This window comes from Callospermophilus lateralis, chromosome 5 (genome assembly GCF_048772815.1).
Source record: "Callospermophilus lateralis isolate mCalLat2 chromosome 5, mCalLat2.hap1, whole genome shotgun sequence".
Lineage (NCBI taxonomy): Eukaryota > Metazoa > Chordata > Mammalia > Rodentia > Sciuridae > Callospermophilus > Callospermophilus lateralis.
The window spans coordinates 15850331-15870725 of NC_135309.1; the positions used below are offsets into that span (position 1 = coordinate 15850331).

The 20395-nt window shown below is 38.8% G+C and overlaps 1 protein-coding gene across 7 annotated transcripts in view; it reads right to left on the bottom strand.

Annotated features, from left to right (window-relative positions):
• Ranbp17 (RAN binding protein 17) overlaps positions 1 to 20395 on the bottom strand; it is a 298250-nt gene that overhangs the window by 66498 nt on the left and 211357 nt on the right. For all 7 annotated transcript variants that reach the window (XM_076856352.2, XM_076856353.2, XM_076856351.2 and 4 more), the window contains 2 exons: positions 9690 to 9793; positions 3841 to 3929 (listed from right to left, as the gene is read on the bottom strand). In XM_076856352.2, the coding sequence (XP_076712467.2) occupies positions 3841 to 3929; positions 9690 to 9793 (193 nt within the window). The remainder of the gene's footprint in view (positions 1 to 3840; positions 3930 to 9689; positions 9794 to 20395) is intronic.

The window sequence follows — 20395 nt, forward strand, 5'->3', positions numbered from 1 at the left end:
CTACTGAGCCACATTGTTTTTTGTTTTGAGACAGGGTATTGCTAAGTTGCTTAGAGTTTCACTAAGTTGCTGAGGCTGGTTTTGAACTTGCACTCCTCCTGACTTAGCCTCCTAAGCTGCTTCGGTTATAGGTGCACACCACCACACCTGGCTATAGTTCTGATTTTGTTGGTCAATCAAAACCTATTCCTATGGAATAAGGATCTACATTCTATAGTTTGGTATTCAAGGGACCCAGACAATCTGTTTCCAAGCATGAAGTAAGTGTTATCTACAATAAAACATCTTCTTTGTTGCTTCCTTTCTAGTCCTGGGATGAGGCTAACTGAAAATAGGTCTCTTCCCATTTCCCTATGGACCAGTCCTATGTATTTGGTACAATTCAGGGCCAAGTCTTCAGGTTTACAAAGGCATTCCTGACCCCCAGCTAAACACTATCAATTTCCTATTAGTATTTTGTTACGTCACTGACCACTTTCTATGTGTTAGTATAAGTCATTTATGTAGATAGTGGAGTCTGCTGAGCTAAAGCTCATTTGGGTAGGATTTGGGTCTAAGTAATCTCTACGCCTCATGAGGCCTAGTGCACTGGACCAAGAAAGCCCAATGTATTAACTATTTAAGTGAACCAGGGAGATTTTCTCATCTCATTCTGTTATTAGGAAAGGAAATAGATAGTGGTGGACAATGTGTCTTTTGTGACAGAAACTGTACCAGAACTTTTACATAATCACAGAATCACAACACTTCTCCTAACAGAACTGCAAGATGGCTATTAAGAGTCCTGTTCTATGGAGGTGAAAACTATGATATGAGGACACCAGGTAATTCACCCATGACCCACAGGCTTCCAAGAGGTGAAACCAGGACTGGGATCTAATACTGTCTTATTGTGAGGTCTATGCTCTTCTCCATTTCGCCTTGTTTTGTCTGTCTTTGCATGACATGCTTATGCACGTTAATAAACAGCACTGAAGGCCTGACTGGATATCAGTGAGTTCAAAGAGCACGACAATTAAGACCGAGTATGAGGAAACAGCGTCATATGCATTCCTTCCCCTATCCCCGACAATTCCTCTGGATTTTTGATGCTTCAGTCTAAGGACAGCCTGGGACAAGTTTAAACACAGTTATTAAATGCACTACAGGGGAAGGAGTCTCCTTATTGTTGCATTCTTACTATGAGGCAAAGAAGTACACCAGTCATTCTCTTCAGTTCTCTAGTTGTGGAAACAATTTATCAAGATGGTTGCTGCTCACTTTCAGGCAATTTAGTTTTGGAGGGACAGAGTGATAAGCAATGTAGTTTGTAGCAGTTAATGCAGTCAGTGTTTGTAGAAATGTTTTTGAATTAAATAGCTAACCACTAAAATAGCATTTTATCAAATAATTGTCATAAATAAAATGCATTTTGACTTTAAGATGACATGTGCTCTTATAGGAATGTTTCTTCTGCATGCTAAGGATTGTATAACATATTAAAGAATACACATTTATGGGGATAAAAGGCAAATAAACTTCCCCAGCAGTAATGTGGGAATCATCACTGACGGTTTGACATATCAATATTTCAGGAAGAATAAATGACTTTCATATCCATGTTTTTTTTTATATCATATACTTATTCATTTTTGCATTACTGAATACTTTGGAAAGAATCTGTACTTTATCACCTGAAACTGCTTAAAGTATTTCGAAATATTTTAATAAAGCCTTTTGAATTATCAAATAATGTAACTTTTAAACAAATTTTACTATTATTATAAATATTTGCTCTTCATCCCTTGCCCAAAGGAAAACTATAAATCTTGTCTCAACTGAATGAACACCATTTATCATATTCATTTCGTTGTCAATACAATTATGAAAAGCCTTTGGCCTTTTCCCAAGGAAGCTGATTTGCTACAGAAACTCAATTATTATAAGCAAAGCCAGTACCAAACCACTGCATTTGGCAATCTAACACAGACTCCTGCATAACTGACACTTCGCCCTCCGCCCCTGACCCTAATAACGTCAACATCTATGGTCAAATGGAGGAGACAATGGTTTCTAGCTCAAAATGAACAGTAAGTCCTAAGATTTTCCATTTGCTATTTTCTGCCATCTGCTGGACAAAAGTTTCATTTCAGCTAGGTGCGGAAAGAAGGAGTTAAGTAAAGAAATGGAGAACTGATTTGATCCTTTGGTACTGGGTGTGGGGGGTGGTTCTTGACCTCAAATGTTAGCTAAAACTGCTGAAGACGAGAGAGGTGAAGTGCCAACTGCTGAGCTTCAAGAGAACCATCGATACCAGAGTGTCCAGACTGGACTTGTGTAATTTTCCATATAAATGAAAAGTTTTGACTTTGAGAGCTGATGTTTCTGTTTGGAGAAACAGAAAGGGTATGTAGGTCAGTGAAGTTTGACCTTTAAAATCAGAGGACTTATACCTTTCCATGTTAGAACTTACAATCTCCACACATGTACGTTATATGCTTAGGTAAATGACATATCTGATTCTCCAGAGATAGGGAAAAATCTTACCTCTAAACTTTCCCTGAGCACATAAATCTGAGAAGTAGGTTTTAACTAAAAATACAAGTGTAGGGGCTGTGGCTGTGGCTGTGGCTCAATGGTAGTGCACTTGCCTGGCATTTATGAGGCACTGGGTTTGATTCTCAGCACCACATATAAATAAATAAAGGTATATCAACAACCAAAAAAAAAAAAAAAAAAGAGTGTATACTAAAATTAGTGTTTAAATATTTGATAACATACAGAGTTCTCCTGAACATGCCCATCTCCCCTGCTGGTTATGCTTTTGGCCTTAACTGTGACACGGCAGTTGATGAGAGCCTTTAGGAGTTTCTTTTGCAATTTATGAAGAAAGAAAGGGTAAGAAAGGTTTGACCTTTCAAAGGAAATCAAAGTGTGACTTAAGAAGCTGCTTAGCTTTAAACTAGAATTTTTTCTCATGTGCTCTGAAAATTACAAGTTTAAAAGGAATGAAGCCATTACTTACACTTACTCTAGAAGTTGTCACTTCCTATTAGGATCAAAGATGATTTGTACCCACTGTTAAAATGTTGATAACTATTTATGACTAGTGATTATATATGCCAGACATTTCAGAAAAAAGCATTACATATTTTAATGGTCACAGTAAGCCTCGATACTGCATAATCTCCTTTTTTTACATGATGAAACCAGGTCTTGAAGAGAAATGACTTGGCCAGGTTCACATAGTCAAGGAGGGGCTGGATTTGCAGCCTTGTCCATCTGGCACCAAAGCCTGTGCTCTGCCTCCTTGCATGTGATGGGCACTTCTATGGGAGACTTCTTCCCTGTCTGTACTGAACCTTGGCCATGGCAAATTCAAATTTTACCCCAAATGACCAATCCTGACCACTGACTTCCTTTTCTTTTCATGTCCATTAAAATTTTCTTCGGGATGAAGAACTGTGGCGTGATGAATTAAGGCCTGCTCAGCCTTGCTCGTTGAGATGAGTAGATATTCAAATCTGCTCAACAATGACCAATGGCAGGATCCCCTGATCCCAAGTCAAGATGCCAGTCAGGTTTTCCCTGTACCCCCAACATAAACAATCACAGGGGGAAGCGATTTTTAAGTTGTCAATATTTAATGGCACCAAAAAATTGACCTCTCTGAGCTGGGTCTCCGAACGCTGTGCTCAGTTATCTGCACACTGCCACTGTGCTGTAATTTTTAGCTGATTACACATTAGTTCATTTAGCTTTGTTTCCTCTTCCCTACTGTGCCATACTATTAAACGAAAGCGAGGGGCCTGGCATCCCTCTGTGCACAGAGCTGGTATTGTCACAGTGTAATAAGGATACATCCAGTCAAACAGCATGGTGTAGCTGGTCTTTGTGTTCAGTGCAAAGGCAATCCCTCGAAGATCTCTTGCCAGCCCGATCAACATACGCTGTCAGTGGGAAAGAGACACAGTAATTGATTTTCACGTTAGTGCAGAGCAGATGGAGTAATAATCAGGCAATAATGACCACATATCTGATTTTGATTCATTAGCTAAAATGTCTCGTTCAGATCCCTTTCTATAGAAAACCATAGACTCTTTAAACAAACAGATCATCAATCTGCTAACCAATTCTGCTTTGCTTCTTATAAACTGAGCCACGTCACAATTCTAGAAGCTTAGAGTCATTTAGATTCTTAACATACTTTGTTTGGATACTACCAAATTTGGGGATGGGAGGAGTGACCAAGATTGATTATTTCACAAAACTGATATGTACAGGGTCTAGACATTATTTAATAATAGCAAATCTTAACACTGGCTTGCATAAAATCATTCTTACTATACAATTTAGAGTCTACCCTGGAAACATACTGATTTTTAAAGATTCCTAAAAAATGTTTAATAACTTAGGACAAAATCAAACTGGCTAAGTGACCTACTGGTACTATGACACAACCAGAATGGCAGTCACAGTCCTCAAGTAAGGAAAAGCTTTACAGTCAATGTCATGAGACTTGAATTTAAATCCTAGGTTCATTTAATTCTTAATTGCTAATCAATTTATCTGTCTCAGATTTCTCATCTATAAGAGGGGCAAACAATGCCTCTCTAACAAACTCTGAGGAATAATCTTGTAAAATGCCTCAGCAAGAGTGTGAAACACAGCAAATGGTCCTCAGTATTCAGTTTTATAGGGGGAGTAAAAAAAAAAAAAAAAAAAAAGAGAAAAAAAAGTAAAAAAGGAGAAGAAAAAAAGACCTTCTCTTGAATAAAAGAGATCTGACTTGTATCCTGGACTCTTAATTAAGCTGTCCTTAGGATGATGCTTGGGAAGAGAAAAGAAACCCATGAACAGATGCTAGAATGTCAGAACAAAGAGCACAAATAAACATAATTGCAGAACAAGGGGGTGGGATAATTGAGATATGCAATCGTGACTTCTGAAGATACTGTTTCAGGAAAAAACGGCCAGAAAATGGCCTCTAAACTTTTCTTTTTATCAGATTTCTCTTTTTATTCATACTCTGGTAATAAATGAAACTCATCTTTAGGAAGGAGTTAAAATGATCATTAAGGAGGCAGTAGATCCCGACTGTCATCTGAAGGGCTGAAGAGCACTTCAAGGGAGCAAGTGACAGTTCAACTGTCACAAGTCTCTGGCATCTCCTCCTGCCCCCTACTCTTCCTAAGAGCTGACTCAACATACCTGGATGTTGTCCATAAGAACATGCTCTTTCTACTGTCCAACGGTGTATGGAAGGCCCAAGTTCTGAAGCGGAAAAATACTGTGCCTTGAAGGCAATGACCTGCTCCTTCTCTCTTCGTCCCCCATCCTGTTTTTCTGCACCTGACTGGCCTCCTTGTAGGTGCTGCGCACGACCCGCTGCTGCTTTTCAGCATTCTGCTGGGATGCAGCCTTTCTTCACCCCTGGAACTATTCCGCTCTCTGTCTCGGCTCTGCACATTTCTGACAGCCTCCAGAACAGAGCGCATCTTCTAAGAAGCCTTCTTGGAACAGTTCTGTTCCGGCTGCGGTATGTGCAGTCCAGGGATTCTCTGTGGGCCTCTGCCACCGTCAAGGTGGCCTTTTTGCTGTTTTTACTACATACACTTACACATTACAGGCTACACTTACAAAAAGCTTCCACTGACATGACCCACCACTCAACTCTAAATTAGTTACCAAAACCCATGAATCCTGCTTTCTTTATACCTAAGTACAAAGAGCTTTAATATTTTAAACTATCATCATTTTATAAAATATAAAATTTATAAAATATAAAAATGGTTAATTTTTATCATATTTTTCTTAAAAGATGCCAAGTTAACAGAAGTACTCTAATTAACTCAAATTCATAGGTTTTTTTGTTTGTTTGTTTGTTTGTTTTTTAAATGCACTGGCCATGAAATGGTATCAATGTTTCATTTTAGAAAATGTTGCTACAGAACAGAGGAAGCATATAATAACTACATGTAAGTTTTAAATAGGTTTAACTGAGCAGGAAAGTGCAGTATTAAAGTTAATAAGAAATAGATTTCTTAGAGTCAAACAGTACCTTTTATCTCTAAGCAGCACACAGTGCTATAAGAGTCTACACAGCTAAACAATACTAAAAGGGTATTTTCTCCCTAACTCTGGAATGAGATAGGGAAGAGTTAACTAGGAGCTCAATTCTGGGCTATGGAAGAATTGGAGAGTGAGGGGTCATCTGGTTGAAATTTAGGGGAGGAGGAACCACAACTTATCATCTCATTTAAAACAGGACAAAGAGGTCCATTTTAAAAGTTGCCTTTCTCCTGTGGCTGGTCATCACTAGACTGATCTGTGAAGCAAGAGGCTTCTGCATTTCTAGTGAGGCAGTGTATGAAGTGGGGCAAGCCTGGCGATCTAACCTTATGGCTTCCTTTTTCAATAGCTCAAGAGAAACCGCTGAGTGCTTCAGTCCACTGCATGGTGAACAGTTGTCTGTGTGCCAAGCGTGAGACGGATGGGCTGGGAAACAGCTGAACCGCGGCTCCTTCCACCCTGACCCCCAAAACAGGGTTTCTAATGGAAAGTCTGACAGACCCTTTACTGTAGTGGCACTACTGGGGGCAGCTATAATATTATCCTCATAATTCTACCATATAATAACAACAAAGAAAAGGAAGGTGAAGGGTCATTGTGCTTTGTCTTTAGAATTAAGATGGCTGTCTTCATCCTTACAGCACACTCTTAATTCTGGAGACACATCTTAATAACCTCTAAATAGTTCCAACAAAAGAGCCGTGTCAGAGGAACGAGCAGGCCCCAAGGTGTTTCAACTGGAGTGTTTTCATCTGCCTTTATTGCTCTATCCCTCTCCAGAATTAAGGCAATAACCTGTGATAAATTATTCAGGAACTGCTACAGGGATCAAAGCAAAATCATTCTGTTAAAGTGCTGTTTGCAACATTTGGCACTTAGTGCGAAAACTTTTAATGTGCGCATGCTGAAAATCAAGGATTTTAAATAATTTAACATTGTGGAGTTTTTACGAAGGGACTAAAGATAGCAGGTTTCTATTTAACTGCTCCTCTACCTCTGAGAAGTTTTCATTCATTTTCCTTAAAACTGATGACGTCATGGCCAAATAAAAAATGATGCGTGAATCTGGGAAGTAATAGACTTGAGTTGGTTCTAAGATAGGGAAAGTTACAGGGGAAAAATGGCATTTTGGGAGATAATACTCCAGGGCCAGGGTTTGTTACAGTATTTCCCCATTTTCTCCCTTTACTTTGGAGAGAAGAAACTCAAGACAAAAATTCAATGTCCTCTTCAATTTTATTAGGACTAAGTAGGAAAACAAAACTATAAATTTAAGAGTTTTCTAGCATTTTCTTTCCTCACAACGATATTTCAATTTGGCAACACAGGTCCTTCATGTTTAAGTTTATCCCGGAATCTACATTTGCAAAATATCTATAAATAGGGAGTTAGAAAATCCTGGTAAGGGTTGCAAATTAAATGAATTTGGCAGTCCTGAGGCATTTTCATAGAGATATTTTAACAGCATCACCTCCTGTGGATTGGAATACTAAATGCTTTATTGAAGAACAAAACAGAACTGTTTTTATCTCTAGTACTTGCAAAATGAAGTACCTGAAAGCACTTTTGCATGTATTATTTATTCATCGTGATAGAAAAATAGCCTTAACCTAATAAATTACATTTAAAAGCATTTAGTGCAAAAGTTTTGTTTATGATAAAGCAACAGATTTAGTTCTTTATCGGTGGCTTAAAGCACCAAGTTTCTTTATACAAATTAGACAGATGGTGCTTACAGTAGAATTTACTAAAGGTCTGTCACAACAAATGCAGCCAAGCTGCATATTTAATCACTGCAGAATCTTGTCTACCTGCAGCTGCCAACTGCTAATCCAATTTCCCTGATAAATGTGGCAAGAGACACGATCAGCAATAAAGAGCATCTAACTCCATTTTCCTGCAGGGCGTCTTTTGATGAACATTTAGGACGGAAGCACGAAGAGTGCACTGTGTGGCCTTGGTTCGTGGCAGCTGCATGCATTCTGAGGCACAGTTCTCAGGTTACTCACTTAATTCTGCCACTATCATTACGTTGCTATTGATCTCAGTAGCTGTTGCCTACACAGCATTACTCTAGATGAAGCTGAATCAGGCAGTTATCATGCATCAAACTTGCTCAAAAGCCTGGAGATTTCCCCTTAATTACTTGTGATTTTATTTGCAAATACCGTTAAAGTGTAATCAAGCAGTCACTTTCCAGGGTCGTTAAGAACTTGCTGGTTTAGGGATATATCACTGGAACTCCATTAAAAATGACTCTAAGAAGATGGTTTCTATCAAACTAGATGGGATTACATCAAACCAGGCTTCAAACATAATGAAATCTTCAAATGAGACAAATATAATTTTTATAAAGATGGTGTTTTTGAGCCTCACTGCCTCTTTTTGATAAAGGGCAGCAATAACCACCTTAAAGCTTCAAGGACTTTGTTGGTCAGTAAAGATATTTGGAAGACATCTAAAAAAAATACAGTTAAATACAGTGGAAACTGACAAAAGAATTTCAGCAAAAATATAAGAAAATCTGTAATTTTTTTTGGTATTAAAATTTTATAACTATGACAGCTTGATAAGCATTTATTTCAAAAACTCCATTTAAAATTAAAAGGTACATACAGCATTTGGCTAATTATTTTTTGGCAGGAGAATTATACATATAGCATCAAAGGCCACTGTTTTTTTTTATTTGACCTGTTAATTTTTGTGTGTGTGTGTGAAGAGGAGCCATCATGCAAAAGGTGGTGAATATTCCAATGCATTTCAAATAATAAATATGACTCAGCCTCAGCAATGAAGGTACTTATATTCTCCAGAGTGCACTTATTAGTTTTTTAAAAATAATAATCAGTGTCAATCTATTTAATATAGACTTGCTACATTATAATTTCAAGAGATATTATTTCTATTTACAGAGCTGTGCTTCCCATCCCCCATGTTAAAATATGGGGCTGTTTTGTCACAAACAGCTTGCTATACTTAAGGATTTTACTAATAAAACATAATGTTGTCTTAGATATTATGACTGTTGCCACAGCTGAACTGACTTGTCAAATCAATCCTAATATGGCTCCCACAGGCACATAAAAACCTTATTTAGCTATCAGTTATCCTAATCACTTTGTTCAGTTTAAGAATGCAATACTTCAAGACCAGCTCCTATTTATACATATATGCCTAGCCATTTAATAAAGTCTTGATTTATATAAATTCTTGTTTAAAAAAATATTTAGAGATGTAATGTTTTAGCATGTGTGTATTTGTGCATTTCTCCATATGGGTAAGTTGAAATGTAAAGTGCAGAGTAGATGAAGGCATCGAGATGTTTAAAGTGGTGTGTGGGCCCAGGAGAAATGTTCTATTAAAGAGAGTAACTGCCATAAGAGACAAGTCTGCACCATCCAATCCTGAACAGACCGTCCAAAACCATTCACTGACCTCAGAGTCCATTTTTATAAAAAACTAAAAAAAGTCTGAAAAGTATGATCCAAAGACACTTGCGTTTGGGAACACTGACCCATGCATACAGATGTAGGTCTGAGGAGCATAGAGCACACAGATAGATACGCAAGCCCCTTTCTGGATCCAGATATTCTAGAAAGGTCAGAATTGTCTTTCTTCACGTCGAGAAATAAACCCACCTTTACATCTTCTTGTTTGAAGTTGTTGTTGAATATCTGTAATACTGTTTCAAAAGAGACTGTAAGAGGCAGCATGAAATTCTCAAATTCATCCTCATCTTCGCCTATTAGAGAAACAAAAGGGTCACCATGGTTTAAAATGCAGGCTATTGTACGTTAGCCTCACACTGAGTGCTCCACTCAGGCTTAGAAATGTTCCCGAGAAGAGGTCAGTCTGCATTCACATCCATGCCACATTTTGTGCTTTGGCTCATTGAATATTCTGGTGTTTTGCCTTCTCTTTTGCACCAAATGAAATAGCAACATTACTTACTACTCATTTTTTTTTTTTGGGGCTCTTTATTGGATTGAACAGACTCATGCCCCAGGCATTTCAGCTCTTTAGCTTCTGGGGCCCCCAGAGCTTCCCTGATGCTTCAAGGAAGGCCTCAGAGACAAGGGTCTTTTCTCCCCCTTCTTTTTGGGTGCCAAGGCCCTACAGGGCTCATAGACTCAGGTGCCCAGATAGATAGCTCTAAGTTAATATTCTTTTTTTATTTATGTGCTTTTAAAAATTTAATTTATTAAATAGATGGTGGGGAAAATTTTAATCTGCCAAAAAAGGATGGGGCCCCTTGGGGATCATTGTGGATTTTAAATACATGCATCGAGGGCACACATCTTCTTACACTAAGCTTCCTTTACATAAAGACAAGAGGAAAAAGAGAGATTTCCTATTAATTTTTCACTTCAAAGGTAGACTGTAGTTTTCTCAAGGATTCTGCCAAACAGAATCTTTACTTCACCCGTGGATATGCACAAGTAATAATTTATAGTTTCTTTTCAAAAGCAGTTTCCTTTAAATGAGTCTGAGTTCCCTCATTTATCCCAGGCCACAGTGAACCACAAGCTCCACTTTACTAGTGAAGAAACAGGCAGAGAGAGAGGGGAGTGTCTTGTTAGGGAGAATGACATACATAGCTGGGGGTGGACATATGGCCCGGGCCTTCCTCAGGTGATGGTGTAGGAGAGGATGGACCTGGGTGAGGATGAGTGAGGATCCAAGATCTTAGACAAGACCAGTGATCCTCACTACGGTGTTTGATCAAGACCACGAACATCACCTGGGGACTTGTTAGGAGCCAATTTTCCAGATTCCATCCCAGATCAGTAGTTTTGTTCTAACAAGCTTTCCAGGTGATTCAGATGCCTGCGACATTTGAGCAATACTACTCTCCACATTATTTTACAGGTAAGGAAACTGTCAAGGCCACAAACACAAGTGATCCATGGCAGGATCCTTTGACTCTTTAGAAGTGGCTCATCTAAATGACCCGATATTTTAGGACTTCTCTCTTCCCTTCAACTTTACATACTTTGTTTTATGAGTCCAATAGAACCAGGCACTGAGCTTTCCTATGAGGTGTCAACAGGCCAAGAAGTCTTTCCTAATGTGATGTTCTGAACAAGTATCAAGGTAGACCACATGAAAATTCCTGCTCTGTCAACTGGCTCTGTGGCCAAGTGAGAGACCTCTTAGGTAAAATGTCCTCTATCCAGTGGTGATGACATTAGACCTATATGGAAGCTGTTCTTATTTGTCAAGGCCTGCATCAAGTGACAGCTTCTCAATGTCCAAGTTAAGCTCTACTCAGTACCTCTGCAAGAACTCCCCCTTCTTCCTTTGGATTTCCGTGGCATTTGGCCTCTTCTCCCTCACCCCCACATTTTTGATTGGTGCATACAGTTGTGATAATGATGGGATCTGTTGTTCTGTATTTATACATGCAAACAATCTAACAACATAATTTGGCCAATATCACTCCCCAGTACTCCCCCCCCACCTCCCACCCTTTGGTCCCTTTCCTTTACTGATTTCCCTTTGATTTTTAGGACATCCACCCCTACCTTTCCTTTCTTTTTCCCCCTCTAGTTTCTGCATATGAAAGAAAACATATGACCCCTCACCTTCTGAGTTTTAACTTATTTTGCTTAACATGATGTTTCTAGTTCCACTCATTTTCCCATGAATGGTATAATTTCATTTTTCTTGATGACTAAATAAAATTCCACTGTGTATATATACATCACATTTTCTTTATCCATTTATGTGAAGATGAATACCTTGGAAAAGTAAAAGCTTTTCTGGAGAAGCTTTCCCAAGGAAAGCTCACATTCTCTGCTTAAATTTTCAAGGCCCTGGGCATGCTGAGCACACACTCTACCTCAAGCTGACTCTTTACTATAGCACAGAGTTCCTTGATTTCCGAGTATTTAAGAATATATCTAATACCACCTACACTGTAATGTCACCTCCATTATACTGTCACCATTTGATCAGGGTTCCTAAGGGATTAAGGAAGTTAAAATTCCAATAAAAAATAAATAAAAAAATATGTCAAGAGCTTTATAATGTTTTGAACAACCAATTAAAAAAATAAATAAAAAAAAAGGAAGTTAAAATTTATGGGCAGGGGGTGGAGCTCAGAGGCAGAGGCTTGCCTAGCATGCATGAGGCCTCGTGTTTAACCCCAACCACCTCGTTCACACCAAGATAAAATCTGTGCATATGTATGTAAGTTATCACTATCAGCCTACCTGGATAGTATCTGGGACTTAGCTTTGAGAGAGCTGAGACTCTGTCTCTCTGTGTTTCTCTGTGAAAGAGAATGATGCAGGCTTCTGCAGTCAACAGGCCCAGGTGACTGATTCCTCCACAGACTGTTTAACTTTGGACATTTTACTAATGACCGAACCTCAATTTCCTTATCTATCAAATATAAATAAAAATACCCATCTTTGAGGGTTGCGGTGAAAATTAATTGCTATAAAACATGAAAAAGAGAAGATGCTCAATGAATAGTAGTGATGACACTAGTATTAAAGTCCTTATTTTCTTAATACTGATATAGAATAGTACACAAATAGCTGAAATAGACGATTGAGTCCTAATTGCAAAACACACATGTACATTATATTTAACCCACACAATCTCATAAGATAAAGTGCTTTCTAAATGTGGAGTTATTAATGAGAACAGTCATAATAATCACTGAAAGTAGATAAGGCTGCTGGAAATGGGCAGATCTATTGAAGCTTGATCCTGGCTCTACCTCCATTAGCTGTCTGGGCCTTTGCATCCTTGTTTGTGATGAAGAGACAAGATATTTACTGCATAAAGCTGGTCATGAGGACTCAATGACAACACATGTGGCACTCTGCTTTACCGGCACTTCATAAACAACAGCCATCAGCATTTTTTGTTGCCCTACATTTAACTGGACTTAGAGAGATGACTAGTAATTGAACGAAGTGAGCAGAGAATGTGAGCTTTCCTTGGGAAAGCTTCTCCAAAAAAGCTTTTTCTTTTCCAAGGTTAAGATGTTTATTCACAACAAAGACAATTCAGAGCTTTAACATCTCAACCCCTCACTTAATATTCTGAATTACTGATCAAAGGACTTCCTGGCTTCACCCCTTTCTCCAGCCAGATTTGGAGGCAAATGGATATCAGGAACACAAGAAATTAGACACCATGAAAGGCAGCAGCAATGTGAGCAGCAAGTCCCTGTGAAAGTCACTTCCTCCGAAAGGCCTTTCCTGACCAACATCCATTCCCCCCCACAACTCTTTAATCCCATAAACGACCTTACTTTTCTTATGGGACTTACTGTGACTGCTAATCTACACATTTATGCATTTCTTGTTCGTCTTTCCTATTAGAATATAAGCTTCTTGGGGGAATGAACTCAGGTTATTTTGATCATGGTTGTATTCCCAGTGCCTAGAAAGGCACCTGGCACTCAAATACTTTTGGTGTGAATAAATAACAGGAGTTAGTTCCTGAGTGCTTATTATGTGCATGCAATATATTTGGTACTGAATTTTTGAAAAATATTTATGTGGCTCATTCTATTGCACTGGTGCAACTCATAAATGGTCGCCACAATCCTATGGAGCTGCAGGATCTCCTTCACTATACGGTGAACAGAGAGGCTTAACAGAGTTCAATGGCTTGCCTATCATCTCCAGCTGTACACGTCAGCGGGCTGGGAGCCCCAGGCAGGGCTGCTTCACCAAAGCTCATGCTTTTCCCTTGAATCTCTGATGGGGTGCAAGGTGCCAGAGGTGTGGACTGAACTCAGAACCATACAATCCTGAGTTTTGACCCGCATGAAGTCCGAACAGGGCCAGGAACAGTCAGTTTGGTTCTGGTGAGGTAAATGGACCCGGCCCCACCCCAGGAGTTTCAGGTGGAGAGCAGAAGAAACTGTACCTTGACTACCACAATGCTCATGTTTCAGTTATCACTGTTCCTCTGTTACTGGGACTTGATATACTTATCATCTAAGTTGGAGAACTGGCTGTTTTTGTTTATATCACACAAAAAACTTTATACAAAATCTATTAAAGATTTTTTCCTCATTTGCATTACCATAGAGGTGTCATTTATTGTTCCTGATGCAAAAGGAGAAAATATGAGCTTCCTTGTAAATTCATATTCAAATATATAGTCATATATTTAGTATGCCAAATGTGTATATGATTACTTTTCAATGAAAATATGAGTCTGAAATTAACACTATATCTTCAAATCATATTGATTTCTGGGTCCTTGTTTCATTAGAAAAAGAATTAGCTTCAATTATGATTCATGAGTTATCACATACTAACATAACATTATAAGTTCTGAGTAACCCATGAAAAGAAATGAAAAATTATTTGGCTTTCAGGCAAAACTAAAAGTATTCATCTCTACTGGCTTTCTGGGGATATAATTCAACAGAAAGTTACTATTTTTATAAGTTCCAAACATTTTTTTTCTTGATATGTCACATTAAAACAGAATAGTGAACCTTTTATACGTTGGTGATCAGACATTTTATTTGTAGGACATTTCATTCATCATTTTGCATAATTAAAACCTCAAATGGTGGGACCATAGACTGTGGAAAAGTTTGGCAGTTATCAAAGCATCAGAATTGCCATTTGTCTCAGCAGTTCCACTCTAAAAAGAACTGAAAGCATATATTCACACAAAAACGTTCATGGCAGCATGACTTCATAATACCCAAAAGTTGGAAACAATAAAAATCTAAACTGCTTATCCAAACTGATGAATGAAAAGCAAAATGTGGGACAGCCATACAAGGGAATATTATTCAGTCATACAAAGGGACTCACTACCAATGTGCACTAAAACGGATGAACCTAGAAAACATGCTAAGTCAAAGACAGACACTAAGGCCACATACTGTATGATTTCATTAATAATAAATGTCCAGTATAGGGCAGATCCACAGAGATAGAAAGCAATTAGTGGCATTCAGGGGATGGGGAGGGAGAAATAGGAATGACTATATAAAGGTACAAGGTTTATTTTTGGGGTGATGAAAATGTTCTGTAATTGCAGGAGGTAATGGTTGCACAACTTTGCAATATTCTAGATACAATACCACTAAAGTACACATTTAAAAGGGTGGATTTTGGCATCAGAATCTAAAACAATAGTAAATCCCACAACCACAAAAATCTGAGTTTGCTCTCCCTTTCCATTTTAAATGTGATGAACAATGAAACTTTCCATTTCTTCAAACTTGAGTGACAAATGACAGCTAGATTACAGGGATCTGGGGAATCTGGCAAGGAGAAGCAATTAATAGAAATAATTATGATAATTATCAGCGGTTACCTAGGATTGACCGTATAATAAAATCTGTGTGAAACACTTTGGCACTGCTGACGTGTCAGTTTGGTAGGCAGAGTAACCCTCAGAGATGTCCACTCTCATCACCACGCCTGGAAGTTTAATGCTATGAAGGCAAGTTGAGGCTGCTGACCCACTGATTCTAAAGTAGAAAATTATTCAGGGTATCCAAGCGAGTTCAAGGTTACAGGGGTCCTTAAAAGTGGAAGAGAAGCATTAAATGGGAGAACCACAAAGATGGCAGCCTGAGGAAGACATGCCTGATGTTGCTGGTCCGTGACCAGCCAAGGAAAGCAGACGCCCTCTAGAAGCTATAAAAGGCTCTTCCCTCGAGTCTCCAGGCAGGAGCAATCCTTTTGCTAATACCTTGATTTGAGCTCACTGAGTCCCACTTGGACATCTGACCTCAAGAACTGTAAAACAGTATTTAGGTATCATTTAAGTCACTAAATTGCAGTAATTTGTTTCCGCAGTATTAGGAAACTGACAGATGAAGATCTGGTCCAAACTAAAAAAAAAATTACAAGGGGCAAACAAGGAGACACAGAGGCAGTGGAGAAGCCAATTCACTCAAAGCCATGTGCCATGGGTGATCTGGAGGAGTCTGTGACTTTTGCAGGTCCGGGTGCACGTGCAGCTTCCCACTGTTTCCTAGGGCACCACTCTTAAATTCTGAAGTCTATTATTAGCAAGACTGTGGAGAAGTGTGCTCAGCTGGTCCTTGAAGGTAGTCCAGAACTGGCCTTCATTCCAGTTTCCCTCTCTAGTGACTACAATTCTAGTCATCTCTGAAATGACTTGTACCCTCAGACAGAAACGGATATTTCAGTATCCATCAGAAAGTGTCCTCAGTTCTCTGCCTCTGTAGGAAACAGCCCCAGCTACAGAGGGCAGAGTAGAAGCCTTGGCACAGTGGAGATGCCTCACTCTGGAGTCGGAGTGGCAGTCAGTGCTTCTGCCTCTGGGTAAATGTCCTTCTGGGTTGGCCCTTACTAAGTACTTGCTTTGTGCCAGGCATAGATCTAGGTTGTTTCATGTACCTTCATCTTATTTAAATCACAAGACAACAACTTTTCAAGGTAGATATTTCCATTTAATAGATGAGAAAAGTGAGGCTTCCTGAAATTCTGCTCCCTAGGGAACCAGAATGTTAAGTTCCTGGAGGAAATACACACTGCCCAGTGCAGACGACTGCCAATCCATTTCTAAGAAACCTACCCAGCAAGTATCACCCTGGAGCATGTCATTCCCTGGGGTGCTCTGGACTGTCTACCCTCAAAACCAGGTAAGTTATTAAAACCAGATCTGGACTTAATGGGCTGCTTTCTGCCTACAGGCCCATCTAATTAGTCTTAATTATCTCATTATGGATTCTAAGTATTTCCAGCTGCTTCTTTACCCCTACTGCCCACACTCCCTCCCCCTCCCCCATGTATCTTTTCCAGATAGTCTCTGCCAAGTCATGGACACAGGTGATAAAATAACGTAGTATATCTATCAAGGCATTAGTTCTTTTGGATCAAGCCCCTTGCTAAAGCTTCCTGGGATAGCTACCTTTATGTTCCTTAATCCATGAGAACATGCTCTGCCCAATTATTAGACATAAGAACAAAGTTTTAAAAATTACATTTGACTTTCACTAATCATCAGTAACATACCTATAGGGCAAATAATAATCATGAATCGAATATTGCATAAACATTCAGAAAGTAATCCTCTCTCTTTTCCTCTTGTGCCCCCAAGCCCTAAACCAATCATTTGCTCTAAATGGTTAAAATAAAGTAGAAAAAGTTACACATCTGAACTGACTAGAGGGCAAAATCTAAAGGAAAAATTTAGCAAAAGTAGGTGGAGCTATGTGGCCAGCCAGCTACCAGTTACATGACTGACCTTGGGCAAATCATTTCATCTCTCAGAGCCTCAGTTTTCCAATGAATAAAGAGCAGAATAAGACCTATTTAGTATAGTCTGTCACAAGAGTCAAATGAGACATGGGACATGAAAGTGTTTACAAAATACAGATTTGTAAACAAATGTTATCAGTAATAAAGAAAAGAAAAAGTTCCCTTCCTCTGTGTATTTTAAATTCAGTCTTTATTTACTATTTCTAGAATACACATTTTATTCAAGTCATTTACTTGCTATCCATATTTCTCAGATTTAAGCAAGTGATATCCTCAGGCACTAATTATCTGTTACAAGTCACAAAAGTGAGTGGATAGCATGCTACCTTCACTTCTAAAGACATCATCTCTTAACATCCATAAGCACCATTTTAAATATCAGTATCCTCTATCATTAAAAATAAGACTGCTTCTTAAATACCTGAGCAATGCAAGACTCGCTCAAATGCCATCCACACACTTCTCATCTGAGGAGTTCACTATAAGGTGAAATGATGAAGTATTCAAGGAAAAGCAACTGTTGGTGACACTGAGCAATTTCACATTTGTAAGTGGTAAAAACTTCATTTGCAACTAATTATATTTGGTCCTCCACAGAAAGGAATAGCTTCATTACAGCTCTTTCCCACATTTCCCCTCTTTGATATTTGTCAACTGAATTCACCTCCATTCAGATTAAACAACATAGAAGGTATTTATTTATTCAACTATTTTATGCTGAACAGCTCCCTGGAGGTTCTCCATTTTCTGGCATGGGTAATACGCTTTCCTTTCGTTTATTAGATTGACAAAGCTAATTTTAAAATAACCCAGGGAGCTTTAAGTGATTCTTGGAAGGGCTAACATGCATGCACATATGGTTGGTTACCCATTTCTTTCTGCATGGTGCTATCTTGAGAAGACTTTCTTGCATTTATTTCAATAATTTCTTAGACTACAAAAAGAACATGGACAACAACTTCCATGCTTTGAAACTTCATCATCCTAATGATGAAATGCTTTCAATTTTGCTCTTCATACAAATGAACATTTGGTCTATTTTAGCTAAAGCAATTTGATAAAATTGTACAACTGTTGATTGCCAAAAATCTCCCATTTTCATCTGAAATACAACCTGGGGCACATAGCATCTAATTAAATTCATACAAAGTGCAAATTATTGAATAGAAACCAAAAAGCATTTCAAAGTAAATACCAATTAACATGACACCCAATTTCTTTCTCCTTTTCTAATCACTCCAGTGTGCATGGCTTATAGACAAACATATTCAATTTATTTTGTAGGATTCAATTAGAATATGCTTTATATTTTAATCTAAGAACCACATCCGATGCTTTTATAAGCAGGTTGGTTAGGTATTTATTTATTTTTCCTGTTTGATTCTTATCCCCATGTACGCACTTCTAAAATCAGTGATGTAAAAAGTCTGTCCTCAGGTTGAGGGTGGGGGTATAGATCAATGGTAGAGCCCTTGCCTAGTATGAGTGAGGCCTTGGCTGAAATCCCCACTATCATTAAAAAAAAAAAAAAAAAAAAATTATGTCCTCAAACTTTTTGATTTGAGAAGTATTCTCATTTTCTCATTACATACTATTTTTATTTCTTCTAGTTAATACATGGATCAGCGCTGCTCGTGACAACAGCACTATCTTTTGCTCCTTGTTTCTGTGACAATGAACACACGATACAAAATACCAAGCCATACTGTATGGAAGCTCTGATGGCAACATTCCTGTCAATCTAGGTTGTGAGACAAGGCTTCAAATAACAAAAGAAAAGCTGTGTTCCATAATCCTTGGAACATGATCACCTTGAATGGTAAGAAAAAGCTGGAGAGCAACTGATGATGCAGGAGTGGTCAAGTATAGCTAATCACCACAGAAAGCAGTCAGTCACTTGTGCCCTGTCCTGGAGAGGCCAGTGATCAAGATTCTCCAGAGACCCTGGCAGGTAGCAGACTGCAGCAGCTAGGGTGATGGCATCTTTGTTACTGTATACTTATATCTGCCATTCATTCAACAAGCATTTAGTGAGCAGCTACAATGTAGAGACACTGATGCTTGAAAAATATGAAAAAGACAAGATCAATGCTCAGAAGAGTCCCAACATAAATTTGGGAAGAAGAGCAATTCTGGTTCTTGACAAGAGAAAGCAGCTCTGATAATTTATACCAGAAGCCATTTGATGCTTAAAATACATACTGAACTACTTAAAAAGGTAAAACCACTGATAAATATGGAAGCAGCTTCTTTGCAAGCAGTATGGCAGTTTCCTGGGGTAGCTGCTCCAGTTTCCCTTGCAGGCCAGACACCACCAACCTGTCCAAAGACCTCCGCTCCCCAGGCTCTCCCATCAAAGCCTGCTTCTGTCTGTCATCTCACTCAGAATATCTAAAAAGTATTGGACTAAGACTGAACTAAAAATAACAATTTATACTTTATATCATTATGACTTAAATATTTCAAAGGAATCTAATTCTGGCAAACTTAATAAGAACCTATTCATTATTCAAATTATATGCTTATTTCAGTTTCTCATACCTCAGTTTACATTAAGCAGTATTAAATAAAGCAAACTTGCCTTCAAAAAAGTGCAAAGCAGGGTCTTTCTGCATCAACATGAAGATCAATTAGCAGTGCGATGAGGGAGCAGCGTGCTAAGGAAAATCGCCTGCACTGTGCGCAGGCTCCGTGGTGCGACCCTTTGTTTAAGCTCCCAGACAGATGGGGTTCCTTTGTGTGTGACAACTACATGAAAGAGGAGATCTTGGCCCACTCCACTTTCAGGTCCTCAAGATGAGTGATGTGGGCCTATTTCTAGGAAACCTCTCCAGACATTTCTCTTTAACTTTGGTCTCTCCTTCACTTTCATGAGTGTGACAGGGTCATTGCAACAGCATTTTTAGGGATGGGAGATAGATTATATTGTAGACAAGGTGACAAGTTCTTCTTTAATGCCTGGACAAATGGAATGACAAGAAAGGCAAGCTCCTCGAGGCCAGGGCCCAGTATGCTGATTCACCTTGGACTTGCCATCAGAGTTAGCACAGTGTGCAATGCTAAATGACTGCTGGGGACAGTACAGAGTCTGGGGCTGTTCCTCTTCTTTCCAAGGA